Genomic DNA, 14,435 nt, shown 5'->3' with positions numbered 1-14,435 from the left:
GTTGAGTGACCACCCAAGTCCATAAGCATAACGTAGAATTTGCAGGTTTTTATGGTTAGTAACAAAGGAAAGTCTTCAGAAAGACTCACCATGCTCCCAGAAGAGCCACTAATTATTCTTACTGTACTAACTTCTATTCTCTTTGTATTTTGTCCGATCTTTGTGATATGAAATTATTATTTGTGATAATAATGTGTTTGTAAGATACTTTGCAGTTAATAATTAATTAAGAATGATCACATCCAGCTAGTGTTTTCAGAAGTAGACAGGGAAAGAGCTATCCCCATCTCATAGTGAAGGAAATGGAGGTCTAAGAAGGTTCGATGACTTGCCCAAAGTCATTATCTTGACTGTGTAGACCTCGGCTGCACCTCCACTCCCGGGGACTTAGCTAGTGTTCCTTCCTCCTCACCACTGCCGCAACTGTAAATTACTAGGTGACTATAATGATCGTGTTGCTAACATTCCCTGAGTACTTATCCATGCCAGATGCAATGCATAGCCCCTTCCTTCCATTTTCCCACTCAGTCTTCATGATGGCCTGAGGTCTAGATGCAGAGCAGCATGTTATTTCAGCTTCAATAAGAAAACATTATTTTTCATTGGCAGACATTTATATACAGAGAAAGCTTTTCTGAGTTGCTTTTTTTTTCTCCTGGAAAGCAAATTTTAGTGGGGGAAAAAAATCCAACCCTACATATCTTCTACCAATAATCATCTTCTTATTAATGACAGTAAGCAGTGCATTTGGGAAAAACAGTGTGTTTATTGTTCCATTTTAGATAAAAGGACATGACCTCTGAAAGCCAATCAGAGGTACAAGCAAATTTTGGAATAGTATGTGTGATTGTTTTTTTTATCTAGGAGGAATGTTTTAATTCTGTTGCCTTTGCACTTTATTAATTGTTTGAGGCTGAAACTATTTTGTGAACTGCTACAAGATGGTCATCACGAATGTACTGGTGGGATTCACTGATTGAGTCAAGAATAATAATAAAGAGGATCTTTAATGTATCCACTCAGAAGATTTAAACAAAGATATTGTTTTCTAATAAGCCAATAGAAAAATAAAATAGTGTGTGTGTGTGTGTGTGTGTGTGTGTATTACCTTTGATTAAATAAATAAGGCTGGGTTTTTATTACCCTATCCCTTTATCCATTAAATGAAAGTCTCAGCATAATTTCATGTGTATTTGTTGAGTTTAACAACTGTTTAAGTAGCAGGGTAACTGGGGCATATAAACATGATTGAATTTATTTATTTATTTATTTATTTATTTATTTATTTATTTATTTATTTATTCCATAAATCTTTAGATAATGTATTCTACATGCAGGTCCTATGCTAGATGCTTGGACTGTGATGACGAATAAGACAAATAAAGCTTACAGACAAGGGATGAAGGCAGACATTAAAAAGATTATCACTGAAATAATTAATTAGTTAAAATATGTATGTATTCTACAAATCTATGGGGTGCTAAAAGAGAGTAAATAAAAGTTCCTAAATGAGTCCGAGTTGTCAAGGAACTCACATGTAACCTGTGGAATCCACATGTAACTTGGGGGAGGAGGTAGCCAAGCAAAGAGCTAGGGGCAGAGCATCCCAAGCCAAGGGGCAGAGAGAGGATGCAGAGATGGTGCAAAGACCTGAGATACGAGGAAGGGAGTGTTTGGGGATGAAATGGAGTGGCGTGGCAAAGGCACCCCATAGCATGAGATGAGGCTGAAGACATCCTAGGAGAAGCTCTGGGAAGCCATTGAAGGTTCCCACAGGGCAGTGACTTGATGGGAACCAAATTTTAAAAGATCCCATTGGCTGCAGCGTGGAGGGAGGAAGTGCAGGGCTGAGAGTATTCACAGCCGGTCTGGATAAATAAACTGGGGCATTCACCAAGCTGTTGCTGTGAACTCAGAGGAGAAATGTCCTTCATGCCCATTTAGAAGACATACTTTTTCAATTTTTTTCTATCATCTTTTTAACTTCTGAGAGCCAGTGTGAGCCTGTGTTGCTTTTCTTTCCCTTCTACTTGGAGCTTTACTTTCACAACAGTGAGGGGGAAATGTTTTTGTCAAGTTGAAACCTGGCATTGATATATGATGGTTAAGGAGTTTCAGATTTAACTGAAAATGTTTGAAATGCAGCTGCTGCTTATTGGAGGTCCAGAGAAACTTCCTGGATGGCAGGAAGTTGAAGGTAGAAGAGAGCTTTGTAATCACCAAGTAATTTGAAGTATAAATAACTTTGATGTGGTAAATGTGAATGCATCAGACCACAAGGGCCAGACTTCCCCTAGAATATGTATGAATTTAATGAAGGAGGAGACGGGCTTTGGTGAAGGATGCTTTATATCACATTTATATTTTGTCTGCCTAGAAACAAATGGGAGATTTGAGTCCCAAACCATAACTGTACTCTCCCATCCCTACCTAAAACGTCTCTCGTGTGGGTCATTTCTTGCAAGATGGCTCATATGGGGAAAGTTAAAAGATACAAACTGCTTGGCCAAATTCCATGGCTATTGTTTCATGTGTCTGGAAGATTGAAAATGCCTGTCATTGTGACTATGAGCTATGGGTTACCCGTTGGGCAATTTGTCATTGCTTTCTTTTTCTTGAAAACATGCATTTTTTTTTCCAACTTAGGTATTCCCCATCAATGATGAGCCACCGATCCTAAAGTCTGACCTCAACCCCCAGATGCATTGTTCAGAGGGTGATGAGGTGGTCATCACCTCTGAATACATCTGTGCTACTGATGCGGACAGTGATGACTTGAAACTGCTGTTTGTGATTTCTCGAGAGCCTCAGCATGGGGTGGTGAGGAGAGCTGGAGTCACAGTTGATCAGTTCTCTCAGGGAGATGTTATCTCAGGGGTGGTGACGTACAGACACACAGGTAAGTGACAGCAGTGTGACTAGTTTGAGTGAGGGTATGTAAGTAGCACAAGAGAGTCTTAACCTCCCTCCTCACTATGGGCCCCAGTAATCTAAGTCTTAATGCTTTCTTCCGTTAAAAAGAAGCAGCAGCAGCCTGTGTCCCATTGTTCAGGTAGGGTCACCATACTTAGAAGCATTTCTAATCTCTGTATGATAATGCATTTCAGAATAGAGAAAGAGCAAGTGTTATTGTTGCTCTGTTCATGACACTTGCACATAGACCTTCAGTTCACTCTGGGGTCATCCTCGCCCCCTTTTTGGTTAAGAGGACAATGACTTTATTTGACCCTCAGAGCTTCTGGGTTCAGAAATCATAATATCCTAGCAGAAATGTGTGAAGTAAACTCCCTAAGATAATTATATTATTATTTTTAAAAGTTAACTGACCACCATCTAGCTGCTAAGAAGTAACTGACCTGCCTTTAAAGTTTCTGAAAAGCAAAGAAGTCTTAGACTTGTAACTTACCCATAGCTCATGACAGTGGTGGACACAGATGAGATTCACAGTAAACAATTGTTTATTAGCATCATGCTTACATTTCTGGCATCATATTATAATATTACCCAGGTGGCATGTGTTCCCACGTAAAATGTTCAAATAAATGAAGTATTAATTCAACCCTTGATATCTGCAAGGCACAGTACTAGGCACTGTGGGCTACAAAGGAGTATAATCCAGACCCTGTTGTGAAGGACTTTTCCTTTAAATGGGTAGACAAACCCATTCACATGCAACAACAGTGTGATACATCTGCGCCTCTTCATCCCTTGCACATCTGGATTCTGGATTGGGGGCACTTCCTCAGTAATGGCACCAGATACTTCCTCTAACTACCTTTTATTGCACTATGTTACAATTTCCTGTTTACTCATCCGTATGCCTCGCTCACCTGCACATTCCATGGGGGGAATACGATTGGATATATATAGGCCAAGTGAGTGATAGTGGAAATAAGAGGTGTCCGAACTCAAATCATTTTCTTATTTGAAGAGATAGAGAGAGAATGCAAGCAGTGAGGGGTGGGGAAGGAACTCAAGAAGGGAGGATTGAGATAGCTAAGGATTAATCTCAAAATGGGAGAAAACATTTGCAAATAATATTTTTATGTTCTTTGGAAAATATACTTTGATAAACTATGATTTATAGGATTCCAATTGTCTTCATTCCAGTTGGTTAGTATGGTGCATTTTAATCACTTCCAGATACATATTTTTTTAAATGATAGCTCATCTTTTTATCTGTGTTTAGTCTTAGGTAAGGTTTATTTAGTTATTTCTTTGTCCTAGGGATCATCATGCAGAACTTGATGTCTTTCAATGTCTCTCAAAGACACTGATGTCCCCAGTAGGTCTCAAGTAGACTGGCAGAAAGGGGTCCAAAGACCAATCACTGTTGTTTGCCCCCAAATTTGAACATCTTTGGCAGTCTCACGTAGCACAGATAGATTAGGGTGAAATAGATGTGTCTTCTCTTCTAGTGCCTTGTTCCACATGCTAGACGACAGGAATACATGTATATACATCTATTTTAGTGTCATAGCCATGTAAGGGACTGTAACTAATTTTTTTCATAAGACCTAGTAGGACATTGGGCAAATTATTTCAAATGATTTTTTTTTTTTTTTGCTATGTTATTAAGGTAGCAGAAAGACTATATTCAAAAGGTGGTTTCTTTTTTGAGCGTTATGTTTTTTTATAACATTCACACTCACTCAATTGGTGTTATTTAGCACTGTGCTAAGCTTTGTATAAAGACCCATAGTATTGTAAGATCTAGTTTTAGTGGCTTACTCTTGTCTACATGCAATGATTATAAAGGCCACCTGAGAATAATTTTGTCACCATTATTTTATTTGCTTTCTATCATTATGAAAATAGTACATGCTCACTGCAAAAAAAACTTGGAAAGTATGGAAAAGTGTCATGGAGTTTTGAAAAAAAAGTCACCTTATTTACCTGTCAAAGATAACCATTGTTTAACATTTCAGTATCACAGCATTTTATTTTATTTTTTTCTAATCACAAGTTTTAAAATAGTTGCAATCATGTGTATGTGCAGTTTTGAAGATTACCTTCTTCATTTAAATCATCACCACAAATGTTTAAAATATTTCTTTCATTAAATATGAAGTTTTTATTTATTTATTTATTATTGAATTTATTGGGGTGACATTAGTTAATAAAATTATTTAGGTTTCAGGTATACAACTCTATAGTACATTATCTGTATATTGCATTGTGTGTTTACCACCCCCAAGTAAACTCTCCTTCCATCACCATTTATCCCCCTTTTACCCTCTTCTAACTCCTCCCAGCCCCCTTTCCTCTGGCAATCACCATACTGATGTCTGTGTCCATGAGTCTGTCTTTATTTTAGTTTGTTTAACCTTCTCACCCAGCCCCCAATCCCCTCCCTTCTGACAGCTGTCAGTCTGTTCTCTGTATCCATGATTCTGTCTCCACTTTGTTCATTAGTTTACTTTGTTTATTAGATGCCACATATAAGTGAAATCATATGGTACTTCTCTTAGCATAATACTCTCCAGGTTTATCTATGCTGTCTCAAAGGGTAAGAGATCCTTCTTTTTTAATAGCTGCATAGTATTCCATTGTGTAAATGTATCCTAGCTTTTTTATCCACTCATCTACTAATGGGCACTCAGGTTGCTTCCAAATCATGGCTATTGTAAATATCACCGCAATGAACATAGGGGTGCATATATTCTTTAGAAGTAGTGTTTAAGGTTGCTTAGGATATATTATCAGAAGTGGAACTGCTGGGTCATAAAGTAGTTCCATTTTGAATTCTGGAGATAACTCCATATTGCTTCCTACAGTGGCTGCACCAATCTGCATTGCCACCAACAGTGCACAAGGGTTCCCTTTTCTCCACATCCTCATAACACTTGTGGTTTGTTGATGATAGCCCTTCTGACAAGTGTGAGATGATTATTTCCTTGGGGTATTAATTTGTATCTCTCTAATGATTAGTGACGTTGAGCATTTTTTTGTATTTTCATTGGCCATCTATATGTCCTCTTTGGAGAACTGTCTATACAGATCCTTTGCCGATTTTTAAACTGGATTGTTTGTTTTTTGATGTTGTGTTTTATAAGTTTTTTAAATAAATTTTGGACATTAAACCCTTATCAGATATATTGGTGAATATGTTCTCCCATTCAGTGGGTTGTCTTTTCATTTTGCTGATGGTTTCCTTTGCTGCGCAAAACATTTTAGTTTGATGTAGTCCCGTTGTTTATTTGTTTGTTTCCTTGCCCGAATTGATACAATTCTTATTCAACATAGTACTGGAGGTCCTGGCCACAGCAATAAGACAAGAAGCAGGAAAAAAAGGCATTCAAATTGGAAAGGAAGAAGTAAAACTGTCATTATTTGCAGATGACATAGAATTATTTATAGATAATCCTAATGATTCCACCAAAACAAAAACAAAAACAAAACAACTAGAACAGATATATGAATTCAGTAAAGTAACAGGATACAAAATAAATATCCATAAATCAAATGCATATTTATACACCAATAATGAACGAACAGAAAGGGACAATAAGAAAACAATCCCATTTACAATTGCTTATAAAAAGTTAAATGCCTAGGAATAAATTTAACAAGGATGGAAAATACCTGTACTCAGAAAATTATAAGACACCGAAGAAAAAAACTGTAGAATATACAAATAAGTGGAAGCATATGCCATGTTCATGGATAAGAATAATTAATATCATTAAAAGGTTCATACTACCCAATGGTGTATTTCATAGAACAAGAATAAACATTCCAAAACTTTATATGGAACCACAAAAGACCCCAAGTAGCCACAGAAATCTTGAGAATAAAGAACAAAGTTGAAGGAATCATGCTACTCAATATCAAACTACACTACAAGGCAATTGTAATCAAAACAGCATGGTAATGGCATAAAAACAGACATAGATCAGTACAATAAAATCTAGAGCTCAGAGACAAGCCCATACCTTTATATTCAACTAATATTTGACAAAGGAGGCAAGATCATGCACTGGGGTAAAGATGATCTAGTCAACAAATGATGTTGGGAAAATTGGACAGATCTGTGCAAAAATTGTCTAGACCATCTTTTTACACCATACATAAGAATAGACTCAAAATGGATTAAAGACTTAGCTGTTAGACTTGAAACCATAAAAATTCTAGAAGAAAGCATAGGTGCCTGGCCAGTTTGGCTCAGCAGTTAAAGTGTCAGCCCATGAATCAGAGAGGCCTGGGTTCGGTTCCCGCTAAGGGCATGTTCTTCGGTTGCAGTTTGTCCCCAGCCCCAGTTGGGGTCATGTGAGTGGCAGCCAGTCAATGTGTCTCTCTCATGTCAGTGTTTCTCTCTCCCTCTTCTTCCCTTTCTCCCTCCCGCTCTATCTGACAATAAATGCACAAATGTCCTTGGGTGAGGATAAAAAAAATTTTTTTTCGAGTATAAATCATGTATTTAGACTTTATTTTATTTCAAGTAAAAAATTCTTCTACCTGTGTCATAGTTTTTTGTAGCTTAATGCTCAGGGTACTTTTTCTGCTCCTTCTGTAAGTGTATCTGATGCTTCTATTATATTGAAATTACAGTTACTGAATGTACTACTGTTTTCTTTTTTAAAAAGTTCTCTTCCCTTGCTGGAATAATTTTTTATTTTCATTTTTTTCTTCCTGATTCCCTCTCCCTGTAGGGTCTCTCTCCCAGCTCCCAATTGTCTGCCTGACCTAATGCTCAATACAAAGCCAGGGCCGTGATCTGGAAAGACGTGCCCGCTCCCATGCCAGCGTCAGCCCCTCGTCTCCTTCACCCCTGGCACTTTGTGCAGAATCAGGCTGAGATAAATGTATTTTCCATTTAATAGGTAAAAACTGGCTCAAGAGAGGCAATTTCATATGATTCCATTTCATACATCCACGCATCTGTGATATCCTAAGCAGAAAGCATTTCTTTGTCCATAATTAGACTGTGTCAGTCCCTGACACATAGTAGCTCTTTTGACATTTTCAAAATATCTTCCTTTCTCTGCTGAAGCCCCCAGAACCCTAATTGCCACGTAGTAGGCATTAAATATATATTTATTGAGTGAATGATGAATAAACATGCTTTAGGCCAATTAGTTGTTTATGTATATTAATAGATGATAGACCTCTTGTTTCTTACTTTTCTTAAGGTTGAAGGTTAATTTTTAATTCTAATTCTTTCACCTTCAAGTTTTTTCCTTAAAACAGGTTTATCAGACCTTAATCATTTGGCTTCTCAATAATATCTTCTCTGAATTTTACTAGTCTTTTTTTAGATGGAGAATCATGTCAAGCACAATACCCTGTAGATGTGACCAACATGTCGTATGAAAAGGCGAGGCCGTTCCTGATCTTTTGTGCTCTAGTTTCATCAGAACTTCAAACATAATTGCTTCCCTTTTGGCACTTGCAAAGTGATGCATGAGAATTACCAAAAGCACATCTGGCAAACTCTTCTGTCCCCTGGGTAGTGAATACTACGACCTCAATGCTGTTAGTAACGCAAGAGCAGATTGTCCTGTTAGCTGATAAACTATCTAATCTTCCTTCCTCCCTCCCTGCCCAAGTTGGGGGCATTTTGAAACTCATAGGTGTAAGCCCTAAAGAGTGAAAAGAAAAGGAAAACAATTGTCACTTCTTTTCCCAGTGCTGTTCATATTTTGTTGACATCTTGGTTATTACATGATGAGGAAAATACTGAAACAAATGACAAAAATATGGATTATTTTTGTATTTCACCTATCCATGTTCTTCTGTTTCTGGGAACTACTATGTGGTTGATGGTTGTTCATTTAAGATGGTTAATGCAAATGGGCAGACAATTACCGAACAGACAGGGGTGCCTTCTGCTCTTCCTGAGGTGGTCTAAACAATTACGAGAGAAGAATGAAACCATCACTAGTCTAGTTTTGTGTCTGTTTCTTGTTCATTTGTGAACTGTCAGGCCCTTGTTAGCTCCATTTTGCCCCTCCATATGGTGATAGCTGTCTGGCAGGGATCTCACCAAAGGCAACAGATGGGCAAGCTTTTTGCATTATTTTCATGACTTTACTTAATTTCATGGTGATAAAATTGAATTTTACATTTTAGCCACATGAGTTCCTTTTCTTGACATTCTCTGCTTGTGGAAGAGGTTCGAGTAGACTTCATCTTGGTATTCTATATTTTCAAAAAGTCAGGTTTCAGCTATAGTTGTGTCTTCCAGGTGGTGAGATTGGCCTGGGGCCTTGTTATGACACCATTACGTTAGTGGTTTCGGATGAAGAAGCAGGCCCTTTTGTGAATGGCTGTTGCTACGATGGACCTCATCCATCTGTTCCTCTTCATAAGTCCTTTCCAGTGTATGATCTCAATATCACAGTACATCCAGTGGACAACCAACCACCTTCAATTGCAATAGGTGACAAAGATTTTTCTGTTAAAGTTCTATTATCTCACCTAGTCACATATCCGTGGTTCACTGAAATAATGCACCTTACTTATAGTCAAAATAGAAAACCACCATACAGAATTGCTCCCAATAATTGCCCTCAGACAAATTTGTGGAAAATCTCAAATTTATAAAGATTACAGGGCAAAAGAATTTACTTGTTTCAAAATTTAGGTAACTCTCTCTGGAGAAAGCATGCAAGTATGTGTATGTGAGTGTGTGTGAGTGTGTGTGTGTGTGTGTGTGTGTGGTGTGTCAGGATGAGAACAACATTAGAATCCTCAAATATTCTGGTTTTATTTCACATGGGAAAATACTATTTGCCTGCTAGAGAGAGAGTAATTTATTTTATCCATAATAATTTCTATTAGAGCAGAATGAGTATACCAGAGAGACCATTTATATACATTTAACCTTATTTGCTTTTTAGAAAGTCATCTCTTCATCAGCATTATGTATATGTTCTGTCTCTCAGAAAAAAAAAAAAATACAAGCATATGTATGAATGTTATTGAAATTTACAAACTATCTCCCAAGCAATGTTCTGGAAAGAAAGCATTGTCCCTGCAGAATAATTAAGCACCAAGGCATGAAAAAAAACGTTGGTTATGAGCAATTCATAATAGCTTGCAGGCAATTAACACTCTGACAAACAGAGGTAACAACTGATCTTGAAAAGTACATAAACCACATTTAGTGGCTTATCATTAAAACAGTTTGGCAATTCTTATTTTCATTTGTCACTTCCACAGAGACACAAGGGAAATCAGAGCTCCTTGAGAACGACTAGGGTTTGCTGGAGCGGTGGGTGTTTCTGCCGTCTTTCCGTTATTGTCTGGCTTGCTTGTACAAGGAAAAAGATCTATAATTCCATAAGTCAAATTAAATTCCACCCATTACCCCTGAATATTTTCACTGTAAGGAGAAGGATGCCAAAGGAAATGAACATCTCCCATGGAAGTGTATTTGCATATGGGAGGCTTCTCTGAATTGGAATTTCGATCACTCCCTTTGTCCTCACTATTTTGATTAGAGACTTTCACACCAAGTCATAATTGTCTTATTATTCGTATGCAGGTACCATGTTCGTGGTAGATGAGGGTTTCTCAGCAGCCCTCACCGTTAACCATTTGTCAGCCACTGACCCTGACACGGCAGCAGATGACTTGGAATTTGTTTTGACTTCTTCTCCCCAGTTCGGTTACCTTGAAAACACCCTCCCTTCTGTGGGTTTTGAAAAAAGCAATATGGGCATAAGTATAGGTAAGTCAGTTTCATGACCAGCAATAACTCGCCTGTGTTTATGGATCTTACTGGCCAGACCATGCTCAATAACTGGGTAAAGACTTCCAAAATGTTCAAAGCACCATATATATTTAAACAATGGTTACAGCTGATACTTTTGAAAATTATTTTTCACTTTTACTTTGAAATTTCCCATGCATGCAAGTTTACATCAAAATAAATGGAAACCTCACTTATGGAAATGAATGCTTTCTGGGGATCTGAGGTACAGCACAGGGACTGTGGTTGACGATAGTCAATTTATATTTGAAAGTTGCTTGGAGAGTCTGCTTTACTGTTCTCACTGTCACAACCACAAAATGGTAATTATGTGAGACGAATGATATGCTAACTAACCTTATTGTGGTAATAAGTGTGGTAATACACATAGTATATGTGTGTATCAAATCATCACAATGTTACATGCCAATTATATCTCAATAAAGCTGGGGAGGAAAGATTAATTGCATTAAAGTGTATACAATTTTCCTGTGAATTAATGCACAACATAGAGCATTTTTCTCATTTGATTTAAGATGGTATCAAAATACCAAAACAGCAGGTCAGCTGATTCCACTCATCCAACCAGTGAGTTGCTTGATATGGACATCAAGTAGGCAAATTATTGACTGGCTTTTGATTTGCCTTTATTCGAAAGAGATGGTTTCTTTCTTTCTTGTCCTAGTACATTCTTTTATTTGGTAATTTTAAAAACTGCTTTTGATTAAACCCTCTATCAGGAGTAAGTTAATATATAAATGAGAACACTGAGGCCCCAGGAAAGGTAAGTCCATAAAGAGTACATTGTCTCCATAGTCCCCACTCTTAACTCAGTACAGGGCTTAGAAAACATTTGACTCCGTGTCTTTATCCTCTGCCAGAGATGCTACAGGGCCTTCCCTGGCTCCTGGTAAAGGCAGGGCAATGGTCTCTTTCTAAATGGAGCATGACAAGAACCTCTCATGCAGAAGAAGTGGTTTTAATCAAAAGAAGATGTCACTGACCCAAGTATGTGAAGAATGGCCATGAAGTCCCTACATGTCCTGGTTAGCAGTTATCACCCTTTTGCTCTCCATGCAAGTTTTAACCCTTCCTTAGAATTTATGGATATCTGTTGTTTTTTAAATTTTTTTCCTTTATTGATTTTAGAGAGAGGAAGGGAGAGAGAGAAACATCAATGAGAGAGAACATCGATTGGCCACCTCCTACATGCCCCCCACCAGGTATTTGGCCCACAATCTGGGCATGTGCCCTGACAGGGAATTGAACTGGCGACTTCTTGGTGCCTGGGTTGACGCTCAACCACTGAGCCGCACCGGCCAGGCTGAATATCTGTTTTTTTGTTGGCAGTCGTTATAGCAGCCACTGATAGCTGATTCCTGGGTCAACTGCCATGACCTCTCGTTTACTTCGCTGAGAAACAGGCTATTGGTTAGAGGACTAAGGCCTAGTAGCTTGGGGAAAATGCGTTCCTTACTTCCTGGCTTCATCTTGGTATGTTTTAGCTTCGTTTCAGTGGAAAGACATGAAGGCTTTGCACGTTAACTACGTGCAGTCCAGGCACCTGAGGATGGAGCCCACGGCCGACCAGTTCACGGTGTACGTCACAGACGGGAAGCGCCGCTCCCTGGAGATACCATTCTACGTTATCATCAACCCCACAAATGACGAAGCTCCTGACTTTGTGGTGCAGAATATTACGGTGAGATCAGAATTTTATATTTCTCTCTTACCAGTTTCTGATTTTATTTTCACGAAGTCAATTTACACTGGTGCAGGTGTTCTTGGCACATCAAGTTGATGAGGAGTGGGAGGGAAGTAACAGATGTCATGGCATACAATCACATGAGAAATATTATTCTAATAATCATGCTAATGCTAACGATTGCTAATATATAACAAATGTATGGATGCAATTATACTTGCATAGATATAGGATAAATAATTGCTAGGTTGTAGGTGATATTCTAAACCCCTTCCTTACATGTATTCGTATTTAATCCTCACAATAGGTTTTTAGGGTGATGGTATTATTATTGCAATTTATTAACTGAACAAAATGAGGCAGAAAAAGATTAACTAAATGGTCCAGGGTTACAGAGCTTGGACGTAAGTGGCACATGGGGAATTTGTACCCAAGTAGTCTGTCTACACCACACCCTCTTAACCAGTGCGGTAACTGCAAGGACTCTTAACTCACAAATTACAGACATCTTATTTCGTTTAGTTATTTATAAGTATATATGATATAAAAAATACAATTTGGACCATTATTTTTATGCAGTTTTATTTTATGTAATTAAAAAAAAATGTTTTTATTTATTGATTTGAGAGAGAGAGGAAGGGAGACAGAGAGAGATAGAAACATCAATGAGAGAGAACATCGATTGGCCGCCTCCTGCATGTCCCCCGCTGGGGATCAGGCCCACAACCTAGGCATGTACCCTGACCTGGAATTGAACCAGCAACCTCTTGGTGCATGGGTCGATGCTCAACCACTGAGCCACACTGGTTGGACTTTTTATGAGTTTTAAATATGTTTTTACATAACAACATTTGTTAGTTTTATTTAAAAATCCAGATATATAGTTAAAATGACCCATAACATCACCCTCAGATAACACCTATTATCTCTTAAATAATAATAATAAATGTATGTTATTAAACAAGTTAGAATGTTGATAAACATACACAGTGAACTATGAAATTCTCCCTTTTCAATGGATCATACCCATAGTCACTCCCCATCAGTTGAGTTTTTCGTAATTAATGCCACCAAATATGTCTGTGAGCATCTCGGGATGCCATGCATGTGCGATGTTTCTGTGTGTTTTTATTTACAAATCAGGGACCATACTCTACCTACTACTTTCTACTTTAAAAAATAAGTAATTATGCATGTTGAACATATTTTTATAGCAGCATAGAATTCTTTTTTTTTTTTTTTTTTTTTTGTGGTACGTGCCCCTAGCAGGAACCGAACCCAGGACTCTCTGGTCTGCAGGCCGACACTCAACCGCTGAGCCAAACTGACCAGGGCTAATTCTTTTTTTTTTATCCTCACCCAAGGACATTTTTGCATTTATCTTCAGATAGAGCAGGAGGGAGAGGAGGAAGAAGAGAGAGAGACAAACATCGCTGTGAGAGAGACACATTGACTGCCTGCCACTCACACGACCCCAACCGGGCCCGGGGACAAACTGCAACTGAGGCACGTGCCCTTAGTGGGAACTGAACCCCAGTCTCTCTGATCCTCGGGCCGACACTCTAACCACTGAGCCAAACTGGCCAGGGCTCAGCATGAATTCTATGCTTTTTAAAATACTTTTAATTGTTACATATGATGATTTAATCCACACATACATATAGCCAATTATGATTAAATGGATGAGCCTAGACTTTGGAATAGGAGGGACTTAGTTACTGCTGTTGACTAGTTGCAGGGGTTAGGGTAAGTTGTTTCTCTATGCTTCTGTTTCCTCATGTATAGCAAACCTCCTTTGGGGTAGCCGTGATGATCAGGAAGGTCAGGTACACAGTAGACTCAGTAAGCAGGTGCCATTTGGTTTGTTGTTTTGTTCGTCTTCTTTTTTCTGACATTGACCAAAGCAAATATTACCTATTTTGAAACCATTACCTTACCTTATTTTTTACTAAAAATGATCAAGTTCTAAATGTAAAAGTGTTCTCTTTTTTATATTTGAGAGTATTACAGATGTCCCCCATTTTCCCCACCTTT

At 38.2% G+C, this 14,435-nt stretch overlaps 1 protein-coding gene across 2 annotated transcripts in view; it reads left to right on the top strand.

Moving 5' to 3' along the window:
* The window catches only part of FREM1 (FRAS1 related extracellular matrix 1), a 157,676-nt gene that overhangs the window by 73,498 nt on the left and 69,743 nt on the right, over positions 1-14,435 (top strand). For both annotated transcript variants that reach the window (XR_004959489.1, XM_036260930.1), the window contains exons 16-19: positions 2,647-2,899; positions 9,188-9,382; positions 10,490-10,675; positions 12,202-12,398. Coding sequence is in view for 1 of the 2 variants with exons in the window: in XM_036260930.1 (XP_036116823.1) it covers positions 2,647-2,899; positions 9,188-9,382; positions 10,490-10,675; positions 12,202-12,398 (831 nt within the window). In the remaining variant the exon portion in view is untranslated. The remainder of the gene's footprint in view (positions 1-2,646; positions 2,900-9,187; positions 9,383-10,489; positions 10,676-12,201; positions 12,399-14,435) is intronic.

The sequence above is a fragment of the Molossus molossus genome, unplaced genomic scaffold (assembly GCF_014108415.1).
Source record: "Molossus molossus isolate mMolMol1 unplaced genomic scaffold, mMolMol1.p scaffold_m16_p_14, whole genome shotgun sequence".
NCBI classification, from domain to species: Eukaryota; Metazoa; Chordata; class Mammalia; order Chiroptera; family Molossidae; genus Molossus; species Molossus molossus.
The sequence above is the reverse complement of the archived record's forward strand: the minus strand, read 5'-3'. Positions and strand labels throughout refer to the sequence as shown.